The sequence below is a fragment of the Tripterygium wilfordii genome, chromosome 14 (genome assembly GCF_013401445.1).
Source record: "Tripterygium wilfordii isolate XIE 37 chromosome 14, ASM1340144v1, whole genome shotgun sequence".
In the NCBI taxonomy this organism is placed as follows: Eukaryota; Viridiplantae; Streptophyta; class Magnoliopsida; order Celastrales; family Celastraceae; genus Tripterygium; species Tripterygium wilfordii.
Genome location: NC_052245.1, coordinates 12,780,194 through 12,795,619, shown reverse-complemented (window position 1 = coordinate 12,795,619; position 15,426 = coordinate 12,780,194). Strand labels below are relative to the sequence as shown.

Genomic DNA, 15,426 nt, shown 5'->3' with positions numbered 1-15,426 from the left:
CTTCAAATCAGCAATTGTCCAACCTATTGCCCTTCTATACCTTTGCAACACTTGCACAAGTTTCACTTCTTGGGAGGAAGTAAGTAGGGAAGATATCACAACGGGGTATGACTCATTTTCTCCCAAAAACACATATTTCAGCTCACTTGGTAAGGGTTTCCTTTCCGGTGTTGGTGGATGCTCTAAAGATGATTCAAGCTTAGTCTTGGAAGGTTCTAATTCCTCAATGGGTGGGTTGAATCGTCCTATCCTATGGATAGCTAAAGACTCCAAAACCTCATTAATTTCCTCTTCCTCAACTAAAAATTGACTCCCTTTTTCACTCAAAGCTAGCACACTTTCCACCGAATCCCTAGCAAGAGTTTTCTCTAAGTTCTCCTCAACATATGAATGGATCCAATCTACTTCCCTAATGTCTTCAAACTCTCCCATTTGCTTAGACACATTAAAAATGTTCATCTCCGCGGTCATATTCCCAAAAGATAGCACCATGACACCATTCCTACAATTGATCAAAGCATTTGAAGTTGCTAGGAAGGGTCTACCTAGAAGGACCGAGATTGGTTTGCTAAAACTAGGGAGGGGCTGAGTATCTAAAACCACAAAGTCAACCGGGAAGTAGAATTCATCCACTTGAACTAGCACATCTTCAACTATTCCTCTAGGAATCTTGACGGATCTATCGGCTAGTTGCAAGGTAATTCTTGTAGGCTTAAGCTCACCTAACCCCAATTGTTGATAGACCGAGTATGGAAGGAGATTAACACTAGCACCTAGATCCAACAATGCTTGCTCAATCCTATGGTTCCCTATGACTATTGGAATGGTAGGGCAACCGGGATCCTTATATTTAGGTGGAGTGGTGGCTTGTAAGATGGAGCTTGCTTGCTCCGTAAGAAAAGCCGTCTCCTTCACATTCAATTTGCGTTTCACGGTACACAAATCCTTGAGGAACTTTGCGTACGAGGGAACTTGTTTGATGGCATCTAAAAGAGGTATGTTCACTTTCACTTGTTTGAAAAGTTCAAACATCTCTTTGTGGAGAGCCTCATTGGTTTTCTTCCCTAATCGGTGAGGAAATGGTGGCCTTGGGATACACTCTCTATCCTTAGACATGTCTACCCTTGGTCTATGTGATTGCCCCTCACTCTCCTCTTCTCCTCTTGGTATTTTCTCACATTTTTCTGAATTTCTGGATGAAGCGTCCGAACAATCCAAAATAGGTGTCCGAACACTTGCACCTAGTGAATCATTTTCCTGCACAAATTTCTCCAAACTCTCTTCCTTTCCACTATTTCCTTTGTCCTTTCTCCCCACTCTATCACCAAAATTCTGCACATCATCACTTTGATCAACATTCTCATTTGGTATGGGTCTATCCACAATGCGTCCATTCCTCAAAGTGAGGATGGATTGGGCTTGTTCATGTCCACTCACCCCCCCACTAGTAGATTCTAGCAAATTGGCTTGTTTGGATGGATTGGGGTATGGTTGAGCTGGGAATTTACCCTTCTCATATGTGGTGAGAGCTTGGGTGACCTTAGTGATTTGACTCTTAATATCCTCAATGGCCCTATTGGTTTGTTCTTGGAATTTGGTGGCCTTTTGATTCTCCCCTATTTGAGCTTGCATGAAAATGTTAAGAGTGTCTTCAAGAGACCTCTTAGGAGGTGGAATGTAAGGTTGTGGAGGTGGTTGTGCAACACTTGGAGGAGGCAATTGTTGTTGGGGTGGATTGGGGAGTGATTGGGATTGAATATTCCCATCATTCCTCCACCCAAAGTTTGGATGATTCCTCCAAGGGTAATTCTCATTGTACGAATTGTTGCCTTGGTGATTGGTAGGGTAGGGCTTCCTAAAGTTCTGAGAATTGTTCCCATTGTAACCTTGCCCAAATAGGACTTCCTTACAAGCCGGTAAGGCATTACACTCATCCGTCCTATGATCCCTACTTTCACACAAAGTACAAGCAACTTGTTCATCAACACCAACTGCATTTATAGGGGCCTTTTGTGACTCTAAGGACTCCAATTTCTTGGACAACAAAGCAAGTTTCGCATGCACATCATCATTTTCATTCAACACAAACTTGCCACTAGAGCTTGGCACAACATCATGTCGGGTTAGGGGAGGAGCTTCCCAAGATCGGGATTCCTCCGCTAACCCATCAAAGAAAGTAAATGCTTCATTGGCATCCCTATTCAAAAAGTCACCTTGAGTCATAGTGGAAACCAATTTCTTCAAAGATGGAGTCAAAGATTTGTGGAAGAAATTCACAATTTGAAATTTTTGAAATCCATGGTGAGGACACATAAACAACAAATCTTTAAACCTCTCCCAAGCTTGGAAGAAAGTTTCATGTTCTTTGCAATGAAAATTCATGATTTGTGTTTGATAAGAAATGGTACGGTGGGAAGGAAAATATTTGTTGAGAAATTCTTCTTGCATTGCCGCCCAAGTCGCAATGGATTGGGGGCGCAAGTTCTCAAACCATTGTTTTGCATGATCCTTCAAAGAGAATGGAAAAAGTTTGAGTCTCAAAATTTCTTGTGTGCATGTAACATCACCAAAAGTAGTACACACCGATTCAAAATCACGCACATGTGAATATGGTCGTTCCGATTCCATTCCATGGAATTTGGGAATCATTTGGAACATTGATGGTTTAAGGCTCACATTTTGTTGGTTCGGTGGCATGATGATGCAAGAAGGTTGAGTTTGCCTTGCGGGATGCGTAAGCTCCCTCAAAGTGCGATGCTCTTGGGCATGAATGTACTCCAAAGGAGGAGGTGCATGTAAATTTTGTCCGAAGGGAGCATATTGTGGCACTTGTGGCATTTGATAATACATAGGATGCACAAAATTATATGGGGGAGGCATATGGTATGCGGGAGGCATATTGGGTGGTTGGTAGACATTTTGTGGGGCAATTTGTGCCGCATTGTCTTGTTGAAGTGGTTGAGGTGCATTTTGCAAAGCATGCTCAACTTGAACATTTGGTAAATTTTGGGCATTTGGCACATTTTGGGCATCTTGCCCTTGCGCCGGATTCATCAATTCATCAATGTTCACACGTTGCAAAAGACGACGTAATGCATCAAGATTGATATCACCCCCACGTACACTCCCCGCATCACTCGCATTTATGTCACCACCTCTCCCATCTCTATTAGACCCATGCCCACTAACACTATCTCTAAGATGAGACATGATGACAAACAAAGCTATCAAATAGCACGAAAGATGGCAACCAACCAAATCAAGTAACACCAGATTTTTCAATCAACAAACAACCAAGAGCAATATCAAGCAAGAACAAGAGCAAAGATAGGAATAGAATGACAATCAACCTTAGGAACAATTACACACCAAGATGTAGCAAGTAGTGATAGAAAGAAAAATGCGCAAAGCTCTCTCAAACAACGTATCACTACCAAGCAGCAAACAAGGTGGCATCCATCGCCCACAGGAATCTAAGTTAGCCCCATCCGCCAAGTTCTCCTCACAATTTTTTTTTTTCTCTTTTCAGCAACTACACTAATTCAACTACACTAGAAAGCAAGTAAAAGGGAGGAACAAAGTTACCCTTGAAGCGTGACCGTGCTCCTTCCTTATTTGATGACGTTTAATAGCATAAAGCTAGCATCTACAAGCCACCCAGCTCCGTCTTTGACACTCGCTTCCCCGGCAACGGCGCCAAAAACTTGACCGACACCAAAGTGTGTGTGTGTACTTACCCCAAGTGTAGGGTATCGTCAAGTAATAAACCGGTGAGTCCGGTATCGATCCACGAGGAAGCAATGCAAATTTGAAGTGAATGATATGCAAATGGCTAGCTAACACTAATAAACACAATGAATATCAAATAAAAGCAAGTAAAAGAAATGGGCCGAATGACTCGGTAGCATGAGCGATTTTGTAATCAAAGTAAGCACGAATTGGATTTAAAACAATTAATTAAAAACCTAGTCTCTAATCCGTCCCGGTGGTTACTCGGTTCTCATACTCAAGGTATTATTGCAAACACACACAACCATACACAATGCATTGTGTGATACTATCAATCATGCATATGCAAAGAGAATTGGGATATAAGACTTCAATTCATACATGTAGGCCATCGGGTCTCTTAATCTACGATGAACGCAAAGGGATAAGCACCTAATATTATGGATTAATGTTCCCCCTTGAGGCTTGACTTGGCTAACACCCTAGTTTCACACTCAAAGATCAATTAACCATAACTCTCCCATGCACATTCCTAAATTAACCCAAAACCCCATCATCAATACACATAATTAATAGCTATGCTATGGAAAACTCAATTAATTAAAGAAATCATGCAATGGGTTTAACAATTCTCAATCAAACACATTAGATGCAATCCCTAGACTAGACAATCCAAAGATACAATCAAATATGTCATCTCCATAGATCCAATCACACAACCACGAAATTAAAAGAGCAAAATCAAAACTACAATTCCATGAACATACCTTGAGTAATTGAAACCGAACACCCACCGTTTGGGACTAGAAACTAGAAAGAGAACTTAGCCACTCATCATAATGGGTATAAACATCAATTTTATAGATGAAAATTAATGTTTACAAACAAAATCACGAAAAACCAAGAAAAACTTAGAGAGAGAAGTAGAGAGAAAACAATGGAGGCAAGAAGTTGGAGAAGATGAATTGTGAGAAGGAAGAAGAAATCTTAGGGTTTTCTCCTCTTTTTCCATAGAAAATACCTAACTACCCTTATACAAACGTTCCCATTGGTTACATACATGATTTACCCCAAATGCCCTTGAAATGTTGTGCAGGAAATTGCAGTTCCGCGATGGTGTCCGGACGGGTGTCCGGACGGGTGTCCGGACACTTCATGCGTCCCTCAACTTTGAAGACTCTGTCTCAATTTGTGAAGAAAGCGTCCGGACGGGTACTGTGGGTGTCCCGACGGTAAGTGTCCGGACACCTTGGGAAGTGTCCCGACACCTCACAACAAAAAGTGCCCAAAAGTGCTCCAACTTGCCTGAACAAGGTCCGATTCCTACAGAACCAAGGGGAAACATTTGTAAGTGTAAAATTAAGCTAAAATGCAATCAAATACATTAACTAAGTGCTAGAACATCCTAATTAAAGGACATTAGAACCTCAAAATAGAGGTCCAATCAACTATCAACTCAAACAGAGGAAACATGTTTGAATTGAAGAGCTCAAGAAACAAATATGATGGAGAAGTGATTACAGGAAGTGATGTAGATTGACAATATTGTCAAGAAAAAACAATTACGATTACTCATAAGCAGAGTTTTGGTTGTCACATTATTGTGTTTCTGGATTTTCCACTGACTATTTAATGATGCATTTCTTAGCTAATTATTCTTATTACTTTAAGAAAACCCCATTGGAAACAAAATGTTCATCACAGGGCCCCCATTGGGCCATGTGTTGGACCATCAGGGCCCAATAGATTAGATCCATAGGAAGCCCATATTGGGGCTCTGAGGCCCAGTCAAAACTCAATATTGAAAGAAAGGAGAGGAGAGGTCAGAGGTCAGAGGAAGCAACGTTTCTAGTCAACTCAACAAAACACACTCTACAACAACTGCCTGGGTAACACGTTGCCTACTTCTCTAAGCTGCCTTTGCAATGCCGTCTCCACTGCCATGAAACCGTGCACAATCTGAACCGTCTAATTCCCAGTCCCTTGGGTCCCGTTTGAAAACCTGTGACTATAAGCACACCATTTCTCCAACTTCTACGAGCCAAAGTCAGCAAATTTGACTATGAGGTCTAAAAAAGATTATCAGAGAAAGCATTCAGAGGAGAGACTACGTGCCAAAGTCGACAAATTTTGATAACTTTCAGGCGTTTAGATCGTTTAAACCTCCCTGAATATCTTGGTAAGTCACTTCATTTTCTTGGGATTTACTCTTCTTGTTTTTAATACAAAGGACGATCAATTTTATTCAGAAACCATTCTAAGATATCCAATCCCTATAATATCAGCCTAAATGAGATCATTACAGTAAAAATGTGGAGTTACAAGATAAATGTGTGCCCATTGGTAAGCTAAAAGCATGAGAAGCAAGATTATCCGCACATTGATTAGCCTCCAGATAAACATGACCGATCACCACTTGCCACTCGGGCTTGCTTAGAAACACCCGAATACAGTTCACAGGATGCATCAAAGCATTAATAGGAGAGTATGAACTAGTAAGAATATCCGCAACCAATTTAGAGTCAACCTCCACCGCTACTTTTCTGCAACCCAAATTCCAAGCTTGTTTCAAACCAATAAGAACTCCCCGCATCTTAGCGCAAGGCATAGAGCATAAGCCTATGTTCATACTTCATAGCAAAACCTGTCATTCTGCCAACCACCTTCCAAAGCTATCTCTAATAATGCCTCCAGTTGTAGCAAGTTTCATTGTGGCCCGAACAGCTGCATCCGTATTCACTTTAATCTATCCATCCTCAGGACTATTTACTCTCTCTCTTTTATTTAGGCTAAAATATTATATATGTGCCTAGACTATAGTAGTTTTCTCGATTATGTCCTTAAACTATTTTTTTTCTTCATTCTATCCTCAAACTATTGTTTTTCACATGGTTTCTATCCTGAGTCAACATTCCGGTGTTGACTCCGGCGAAAATGCTGACGTGACATCCATGTGATTATAAAATATAAAAAAAAACTCGTCGGAGTTCAGATGACACGTCAGCATTTTCGTCGGAGTCAACACCGGAAAGTTGACTGAAGAGAGAAACCATGTGGAAAATAATAGTTTAAGGATAGAATGAAGAAAAAAAATAGTTTAAGGACATAATAGAGAAAAATGTGATAGTCTAAGGACATATTTAATATTTTAGCCCTTTTATTTAACCGAGAACCATAATATAAAAATTTATAATTTTAACATTAGGTATGGACCTAAACTTGTACATAATAAGTTGTCCATCTAACGACTCACCTAGCAGTCACAATAATATTACTCACAGTGAAAATCAATTGAAATTGAGCCAATGACTCTTAACCGCGTCATCATTGTGGGGTTTACTTCAAGCTCTGGAAATCTAAAGCTAAAATCCCGCGTAGACAAGGAAAGCGTGTGAACAACAGGAAATCAAAGGCAGGCATTCAAGCCCCATCAATTTCACTAATGAAAACGCAACGACCAGTTCCCCTTGTTTTTTTGTAAGAAATCTTCCCCCATGAATAATAATAGATAGCAACGAATTTGCATTATTGATTGATTGAAGAATGACTTAATTATAACATTTGTACATATATAACGTGAGGCTATGCGATGTTGCTGATTCAACGTACAAAACCAAGAGGAACTAAGCCAAGGTCGGTGGGTGGTGTAAATTGGTCAACTTCTCAGACAGCTCAACCATGCTAATCTACCATATGTTTACATTATAAGTATATAACAAGTCCCATCAATGATTGAAGTTGATGATTTTTTTTTAAAACCTAGAAATCACACAATCCAACATATCCTTTGGACAAGTTGAACAGGTATAAAATTTGGATCGTTGGAATAGCTTGTACTACGCGATAGGTAAGAATGGGCTGAAGTGAGCCCTAAAACCCATGAGATTAGGAAAATCCTAGAGAAATACTTTAAGTTGGTTTGAACTCTTGATCTTGACGGCATGATGAATCAACTCTCCGTCCTAAACCATAGATATAACCAATTGAATTATCACAAGTGGTAATAACGGACTATTATACATTGACCCAAAACGCGCATAAGATCATTCAATTAAACCAATAATATCCTACGCTTCAAAAATCGATTGGAGTCTACAAAGATGACGACATCGGTAACGATACGCATCCATAATGAAATCATTCTTAAGGGTTCATAATCTATATGACATGCTCACTAAGCAAGATGATATCACAACTTTTTACTTTTTATTTCTTAAACGAAACTTTAAAATGTGTTCTCTCGAAATATATGTTAGATTTCAAAACAAATTGCATATTCAGATTCAGCATGTAAAACTATTTCCAAAAAAGATTTATTGTTGATACGTTTAACCTGAACCTTCTTAATTACATTGTTTTTAGAACAATGTATAAAAATCTACAACACTTGAAGCAATGTAATAACGTATAAAAAAGTGTTATAAGAGACCGTGTTAGATGTAATAAGATATTGTGTTAATCAAAAACAATGTAATAAGAGACTCTAATGTAATTGTCACATGATTATGAACGATTATTTATAGAAATTCCCAATACACCTATAAATATAAATTAACAAATAAAAGAAAAATTAATCACCTAAGATTATATACAAAAGTGACAAGTCAACACACATTCACAAGGGGATCTGTGTCGACCATTCACCGTGGCAGTGATAGTAATTAGTAAACACTCCAAGTCCTCGATGGTCTTATCACTTCGGCGCCCAAACTGATAACCGCCAAGATTTTCTATTGGACTTGTTCTACTGACTCGCCGCCGAGCTAAGACTGACCTTGTTGACTCTCCTCCCTTCCTCTTTCGATATCTGATTCGTCAACCGTATTGCCGACGCAACTCGCCGACGGTGAAAGACCCAACCTTCTATCCCGGCTAAGAATTCGAGTAAACGACAACATGCGACTCATCGGCGATCTAAACGATTGACTTGCCGGTGATCCGGTCCCTGACTCGCCCCCAAAACTGGCATTTCTTGTCGGAATTTCTATTCTTACATCCATTCGCTTCCTTCGCTCTCCAAACGAAGACGTGGAAGGACCACTTGCTGGCTCCCCCTCGTGCTGACATGTGGCACACAATTCGGAGCTGGAACCCGGTTCCACCGCCACAGAATCACCATCGTGTACAGGAACCGAATCATGGGGAACCGGATACGGTTCGACAGGAGATCGACAGAGAGGGCAGGTGGAATGGGAGTGGAACCACATGTCAATGCACTGTATATGGAAACTGTGATTACAATTGGGCAATATCCGACCCTTTTCGTTCTCCTCAAATTCCGACAAACACACCGCGCACTCCTGCGGGTCCGGGTGGGTCTTGGAGGAATAGACGAAAACAGGGAGTAACATCAAAACGGACGCATCAAGCCCGTGCGTGGGCTGTGTGACAGTTGCGGCTCCGGCTTGTGCGTTCGGGTCCACGTAGAAGACTAACTGGGTACGGCGATGGCGGTAACGGTTCCTCCGTATTTGACGGCGGCGAGTGCGGATTAGGTACCACCGTGCGTAGAGATGTAAGCTGACCATCAAAATCACAACAAATAACAAAATCACAATCGCGCTCAGCATGATCTTGCCAGTCAACGCATATCCGTTGCCGCCATCGTCCTCCGGCACAACTTTCGGAACTGGACCAGAATCGTAACCCATGGATCTTCCTCACTGCTATGAGAAAGTGGGAGAACGCGTTTTATAAGAAGGGAACATAGAAGTTTAAGGTTTATAAACGCCGAATGGATGGGAGACTATGGAGAGGGAAGGTTTGTGACGGGTTCGTGGTGTTTTAGCCGCGTGAGACCTGCTCTGCCATTACAAAGAAGGGTCTGCTTTAGGTTAGGACTTAAAAGAGACGCCAAGGGCCCACGGCTGACGCCGGATTGTTAAAATTACCAAATTAGGCCTCTGAAAGTTTGAAGGCCGTCATCCGTGCCACTTGTTTGTAGCTACTAATTAGTAATTAAACACTGATATTAAACTAATTTAATAAGTATTAACTCTTAAGCAGCATGTGTTTGACTCAAAAGTCAAAACAGGAGGTCATCTTATCTTAGCATAAATCAATGCTTATTTGGGAAGAAAATTGATCCAAACTATTTAACTATGATAGATGCAAATGATAAAAAAAAACTTATACTTGTTTATCATCATCCGAGTCTTTATCTCAAAAAATCTATATTATTTATTTGAGTTTACAATAAAATCAATAAAAATTCAAATTCGCTATGTGTATTCGTTTCTGAGTTACTTGAGTGATAACTTAGTGGTGGTGAATATCTTTCCGCCAAGCCTACAATGCTGAATGCTCCATTTCATTGCTCTATGAAATTGGGCTTGCTTTCTATGGTATGATGGGCCGCAACTTTTTCTTGGGCCGAAACTTTTTATTCTGTCCAGTACAAGCCCATTACTATTACAGTATTGCTATTAAGATCATCTAGTCAGCCACCACGTGAGTCACGCTAAAGCCCCCCTTTCGCGGTTTTGTGCCCCATCGGGATCGGAAAAGGTGTAGGACACAAGAAATTAATCTCACGAGCTTGTCATTCAAGAATGGTGAAGTTCCAAACCCAAAATAACACGTTTCGAATAACCTTTTCAATCACTTTACGTGGCAGCTCACTATTAAAGCTTCAAAATCACTAACAGTCACCTTTAACAGCACCTCACCTTGCATGTAATCTTTTATTGCGAGTTTTCTCACATGACGTCGTTTTATGGGCTCCTCTGTCTCACTGCAATCAGCATTCACTTGTCTTGTTCATTTTCCCAAGAAACAAACGCATTCCCTGCATACAGCTCCTTCTCCTGCACGGTAGACACAATGGAGGGCGTAGATTCCATAGAGCACAGAACAGTGAACGTTAATGGCATCAACATGCACATTGCAGAGAAAGGCCAAGGCCCTGTGATTTTATTCATCCATGGGTTCCCGGAGCTCTGGTACACCTGGCGCCACCAGATTCTTGCACTGGCTTCGCTCGGCTACCGAGCCGTGGCTCCTGATCTGCGCGGTTTTGGTGACACCGACGCGCCGTCTGGTTCAGAGAACTACACGAGCTTCCAGTTGGTCGGTGACCTTATTGGGCTGCTGGACGCTGTAGCCGCCGATCAGGACAAGGTTTTTGTGGTAGGGCATGATTGGGGTGCGATTATTGCTTGGCATCTTTGCCTGTTTAGACCTGATAGAGTGAAAGCGCTTATCAACATGAGTGTGGCGTTTAGTCCTAGGAATCCCAAGAGGAAGCCTGTGGAGAGCTTGAGAGCTGGTTATGGTGATGACTACTACATCGTCAGCTTTCAGGTTCTGTTTTTGTTCATCAGTTGTTTTTCTTTCCATCAAAATACTTTTAGCTGTTTGGAAGAAGTATAAATCAGCTATCATCAGTGCTTAATAGCCAAATCTAGATGTGAAATTCTATTTCAATTTGAATTTGTTGTGGATTGCTGCACACCTGCGTATGAACAGCTGTTTACTATCTGAAGTGATTCTTTAATCTGGTTGGGGATTAGAGATTTAGGTTACAGATTTTATACTATTTTGACGAAACCATTTGTAATCCGATCTGGTATGTTCGACGGATCTACCATCACCACCACTTCTTCAATTACATTTCAAGTAAAAATGCTTGCCGAATTTCAGAGATCATTGTGTAAACATTCAGTATAAATTGTTTAATATCTCAGTATCTTTACTAATGGATGCAGCAGACATCAGTAGAAATCTGCTTTTTTAGTGATCAGTTTTGCTGATTTGCTTTTGAGTGATAATTTTTGCTGAATCATGTTATAGGAGCCTGGAGCAGCAGAAGCTGAGATTGCCCAGATTGGTACTGAGAGAGTTATCAAGGAATTTTTTGCATACCGTACTCCAGGTCCACTTTTCTTGCCTAAAGGGAAATGGTTTGGGCATGAGCCTAACACTCCAATTTCCTTGCCTTCCTGGCTATCTGAGGAAGATGTTAAGTTTTATGCCGAAAAATACGAGGAGAAAGGCTTCACAGGAGGATTAAACTACTACAGAGCTTTAGACCTGTATGATCCCTTCAAATCTTTAGCTTATTTTGATAGACTGCATCTTACAATGCTAATATATGACTTTTTCATTGCCTCAAGCTGGTTAGATAGTGACTTGTTTTATTTACCAGCAACTAACAAATATTTTCTCCGTAGCTCTCATAGTTCTCCTACTTTTGCAACGTTTCATCGTAAATCTTAGAAACCGGGTTTTCCAGCTCCATTGTCTTTCCCTACATTCTGCAGTTTGCTTATGCAACTAACAAATATTTTTCCGTTGCTCTCATAGTTCCACTGTTGCAACGTTTCATCGTAAATCTTAGAAACAGGGTTTTGGAGCTCCGGTGTCTTTTCCTATGTTCTGCAGTTTGCTTGTGTTACTGGTCGGTTTAGATTGACTTTTCCATTTTGTTGTTCATCATTATTTTGAAGTCTGTCATATGGTTGCAGAACCTGGGAACTCATGGCACCATGGACAAGGGCTAAAATCAAAGTACCAGTCAAGTTCATTGTAGGTGACCTGGACCTTACGTATAATGCCCCAGGTATCAAGGATTATATACACAAGGGTGGGTTTAAGAGAGATGTGCCATTGTTGGAGGAAGTGGTGGTGATGGAAGAGGTAGCACATTTCCTCCATGAAGAAAAGGCTGATGAGATCAACAAACACATTTATGATTTCTTTCAGAAATTCTGATTTGGATTTTGTTTGAATTTATGGCAGTATATGATTGCTGGACTTATTTAAATATTTGGCTTGGTTGTTTTTGGAAGTGCCGAATAGTTGCAACTGAAATGAAGTCTTTGCTACTTCATGTCTACTTAAGTTTCTTTTTTGCTTTGGTTGTATGATGATTTGTATAAATTTAATTTTGTCAAGAATTCCCTCTGCCTCACTGCTTAAAAACCTTTTATTTTTTTGCAATTAATCTCAGTTTAGTTTGATTTACTTGCTCACTTCCTAGTGGAGCTTATAAGCAGAATGTGCACTCTTGTTATGACTTTCATCAAGGATACACCTAAATTGCATACTGTTGGATAACAGAGACAGGCCAAGAACGCAAGTTCAATAACATAACAATTATTCAGTTTAATACGGGAAGTTTTAGACGAATTTCATAGTACGAAATCCATTTGTTTGATTCTAAAAGCTGCTTCGTAAATTTGGACAAAGTAATACCTAACCACAACCTGCCTCCATTGCTGTGTTGAATCCGAATTTGAGACAGATTCTTGCTGAAGTTGACATCAGTACATTACCAATCAGAGTGGGATATGGTTAGCAACTTCCTGGCTTTCTTCGTTTTTCAACATTAAACTGAACATCTATGAGATCGGATATCCCAGCAGTTATCTTTTGACCTGCTTTTACCGGCCCAACTCCTTGAGGAGTGCCTGCGTAAAGGGAATCAGGGGAGTATTAAACACTCGAGCACATAAACACCAAATTTAAAAGTGAGCACAAACAAAGAACTCGTTTACATGAAAAAACAAACTACATTATCAGCTGCTTCATGAGAACTTCCATGAATGATATGAAAAGTACAAAGAATCATCTTGCATGTATTATCATGTTGCTGTTAAACAGATGTGAGTATCATATATGCTTTTGTCTTACTCATTTTAAACAAATGGACAACATGGTTCTTAGTCCTAGCAAAAAACTCATCCTCATCATCAAAGCCTTTTATCCCAAACTAATTGAGGTTGGCTAAAATGAGTCTGTAAGAGAGGTTAATTGGAGTTAGAGTTCACCACATGGATCCACCTCCACCATTTAATAATCCATATCCTTGCTTACCACTTCCTAGTGAATAATGATTATACTAATGAAACATGAGTATCATGATTTACCAGTTAAAATGACATCTCCTTCGAAAAGAGTCATGATGGAGCTTATGTGGCTGATAAGGTATGGGATCTTGAAGATCATGTCCTTGGTGGAGCCTTTCTGTCGTATTTCTCCATCTACCTGAAAAGTAATACATCCATTTTGACCTCAATCAGTTCCAAAGGAGCAATATGAATGTTTATTGGACTCATGTATTACCAAACGAAAAAACTATAGTACAGAGAGAGATTTTCCTAAACCTTTAACCAGAGTTCCAAGTTGTCAGGGTCAGGCACCATTGACACGGACAGCTGCAAGAATTTTTGGGGAGTCAGAAATACCATACGATCAATGATATAATGCACATTGAGAAATAGACATGGCAAATAGATATAAAATCTACACACATTCCCCCATACGGCCATACCTGTAGAAAAAATAAAGGTAAAAGCATATGTTATCTTTGGGACGGTTGAAGCTAAATCATATCCTTGCTTGCTTACTAACGATTCCACTACGATTACCCGCCTTCTTCTTCTTCTTTTTTTAATGAAAGTAGCTTTCAATACTGATATTTGTAATTGATTTTGAGCATATGTTCAAGGCCAAAAGAAAAAATAAGATGATTTTGTTTCAATTTCTTACAACAGAACTAATTGGTGTGAAGGTGTCCTGTCCTTTAGCCACAGTCCATGGAAGCCCTGCAGACTGACACAAAATAAGGGGAAAAAAAAACCAAAATTAATTCAGCAATTCACACTTGTATTTTATAAACTTAATTTGTGACATATACATAAAGATGGGAAAAATCAAGATTCCCCCAGAAAATTTACTATCTTAACAGGATAACGCAAACACTAAAAAAGATAATCAGATCAGTTAACTGAAGTGAATTCTGCTGCATAATCAGTAAAACTCTCCATTAAACCACATGCTTAATCTAGCTCTTCACCTTTAAAACATAGAGTTCCTTCAAAGGTCATGAGACATAATTGATTCTTGAACAACAAAAACCAATCCCATGTCCTAAGAGACAGTAGAACCAATGAAGTCGACTCATGGAAAAAAAAAAGAAGATAGAAAGAAAACGGTTCTACCTTTGCTGATGCTTGGATTTCCCTTGCAGTCATGTCCAGGGCAAGAGCATAGCCTAATATTTCAAAAAATTGTTATTTTCAAAGAAATCAAGATTAGAGAAACCATACAAATGCAGGTAAAACATGTAAATAAAAACGTAACAAAGAACAGCCTAATTCTATCAGCTCCAACACCCATCCAAATTAGGGCTATGCTCCGGGCAAACGCCAATCAAGTACACAAGTACGTTCCATTGGTAATTATAGTGAAATCGCTTTGACGATAAATCTACAGCGATTTACAACACATTCCAAAGATACCGAACAATTTAAGTACCTCCAACGTAATCCATGGCAGAGGTCTGGGGAACGTCGCGAGCCTTCTTATTGATGACCACGGCGAGCTCCACCTCATGATGCAGAGACTCCAATGGGTGAGGAACCTCGATCGTGCCTCCATTTTCCAAGTAAGACGATGTCGGTTTCAGAAACAAAACAGGCTCCTGAAATCACCATAAATCCTTACAAGCGATTACTTATAGAAGGGAAGCAGAGGAAATTCAAAATTTAAGGATTTTTCGATTAAAAAAAAAATTGAAGAACCTTTGGGACGGCGTTGCCGAGTTCTTTAGCGTGAGCGGCGTAGTTACGGCCCACAGCAACGATCTTGGTTCCTGCTTGGAATAGCTTTTGTAAGCTCGAAGCTGATGCATTCGCCATTTCTTGGATTCGCAGGTTTTACACTCTTTCCAACCTAACTGATTTGTCCCTTCGG

At 40.1% G+C, this 15,426-nt stretch overlaps 3 protein-coding genes and 1 pseudogene across 6 annotated transcripts; 2 read left to right on the top strand and 2 right to left on the bottom strand.

The window, feature by feature from the left end:
• The first annotated feature begins 2,293 nt into the window (after positions 1-2,293).
• Positions 2,294-2,393, top strand: LOC120015804 (annotated as a pseudogene).
• Positions 2,394-8,206: 5,813 nt separating this feature from the next.
• Positions 8,207-9,547, bottom strand: LOC120014358 (RING-H2 finger protein ATL2-like). Its single transcript, XM_038866287.1, has one exon. It carries the CDS (start codon positions 9,378-9,380, stop codon positions 8,493-8,495), a length of 888 nt encoding a protein of 295 aa, XP_038722215.1. The 5' UTR covers positions 9,381-9,547; the 3' UTR covers positions 8,207-8,492.
• An 863-nt stretch (positions 9,548-10,410) lies between these two features.
• Positions 10,411-12,681, top strand: LOC120015700 (epoxide hydrolase A-like). Of its 3 annotated transcripts, none has more exons than XM_038868233.1 (4): positions 10,411-11,031; positions 11,521-11,762; positions 12,195-12,466; positions 12,527-12,681. In XM_038868233.1, the coding sequence occupies exons 1-3, from the start codon at positions 10,432-10,434 to the stop codon at positions 12,439-12,441; spliced, it is 1,089 nt and encodes a 362-aa protein (XP_038724161.1). In that variant the 5' UTR covers positions 10,411-10,431; the 3' UTR covers positions 12,442-12,466; positions 12,527-12,681. The 3 variants fall into 3 exon arrangements, with proteins under 3 accessions (XP_038724161.1, XP_038724160.1, XP_038724159.1); XM_038868232.1 differs by having other exon boundaries at positions 12,195-12,469; positions 12,530-12,681; XM_038868231.1 differs by having other exon boundaries at positions 12,195-12,635.
• A 113-nt stretch (positions 12,682-12,794) lies between these two features.
• On the bottom strand, positions 12,795-15,420 carry LOC120015702 (probable acylpyruvase FAHD1, mitochondrial). 2 transcript variants are annotated; one of them, XM_038868234.1, is made up of 7 exons: positions 15,255-15,418; positions 14,989-15,154; positions 14,673-14,725; positions 14,221-14,283; positions 13,836-13,886; positions 13,599-13,716; positions 12,795-13,139 (listed from the first exon to the last, which is right to left on the bottom strand). In XM_038868234.1, exons 1-7 carry the CDS (start codon positions 15,369-15,371, stop codon positions 13,024-13,026), a joined length of 684 nt encoding a protein of 227 aa, XP_038724162.1. In that variant the 5' UTR covers positions 15,372-15,418; the 3' UTR covers positions 12,795-13,023. The 2 variants fall into 2 exon arrangements, with proteins under 2 accessions (XP_038724162.1, XP_038724163.1); XM_038868235.1 differs by lacking the exon at positions 14,221-14,283 and having other exon boundaries at positions 15,255-15,420.
• Between the last annotated feature and the right edge of the window lie 6 nt (positions 15,421-15,426).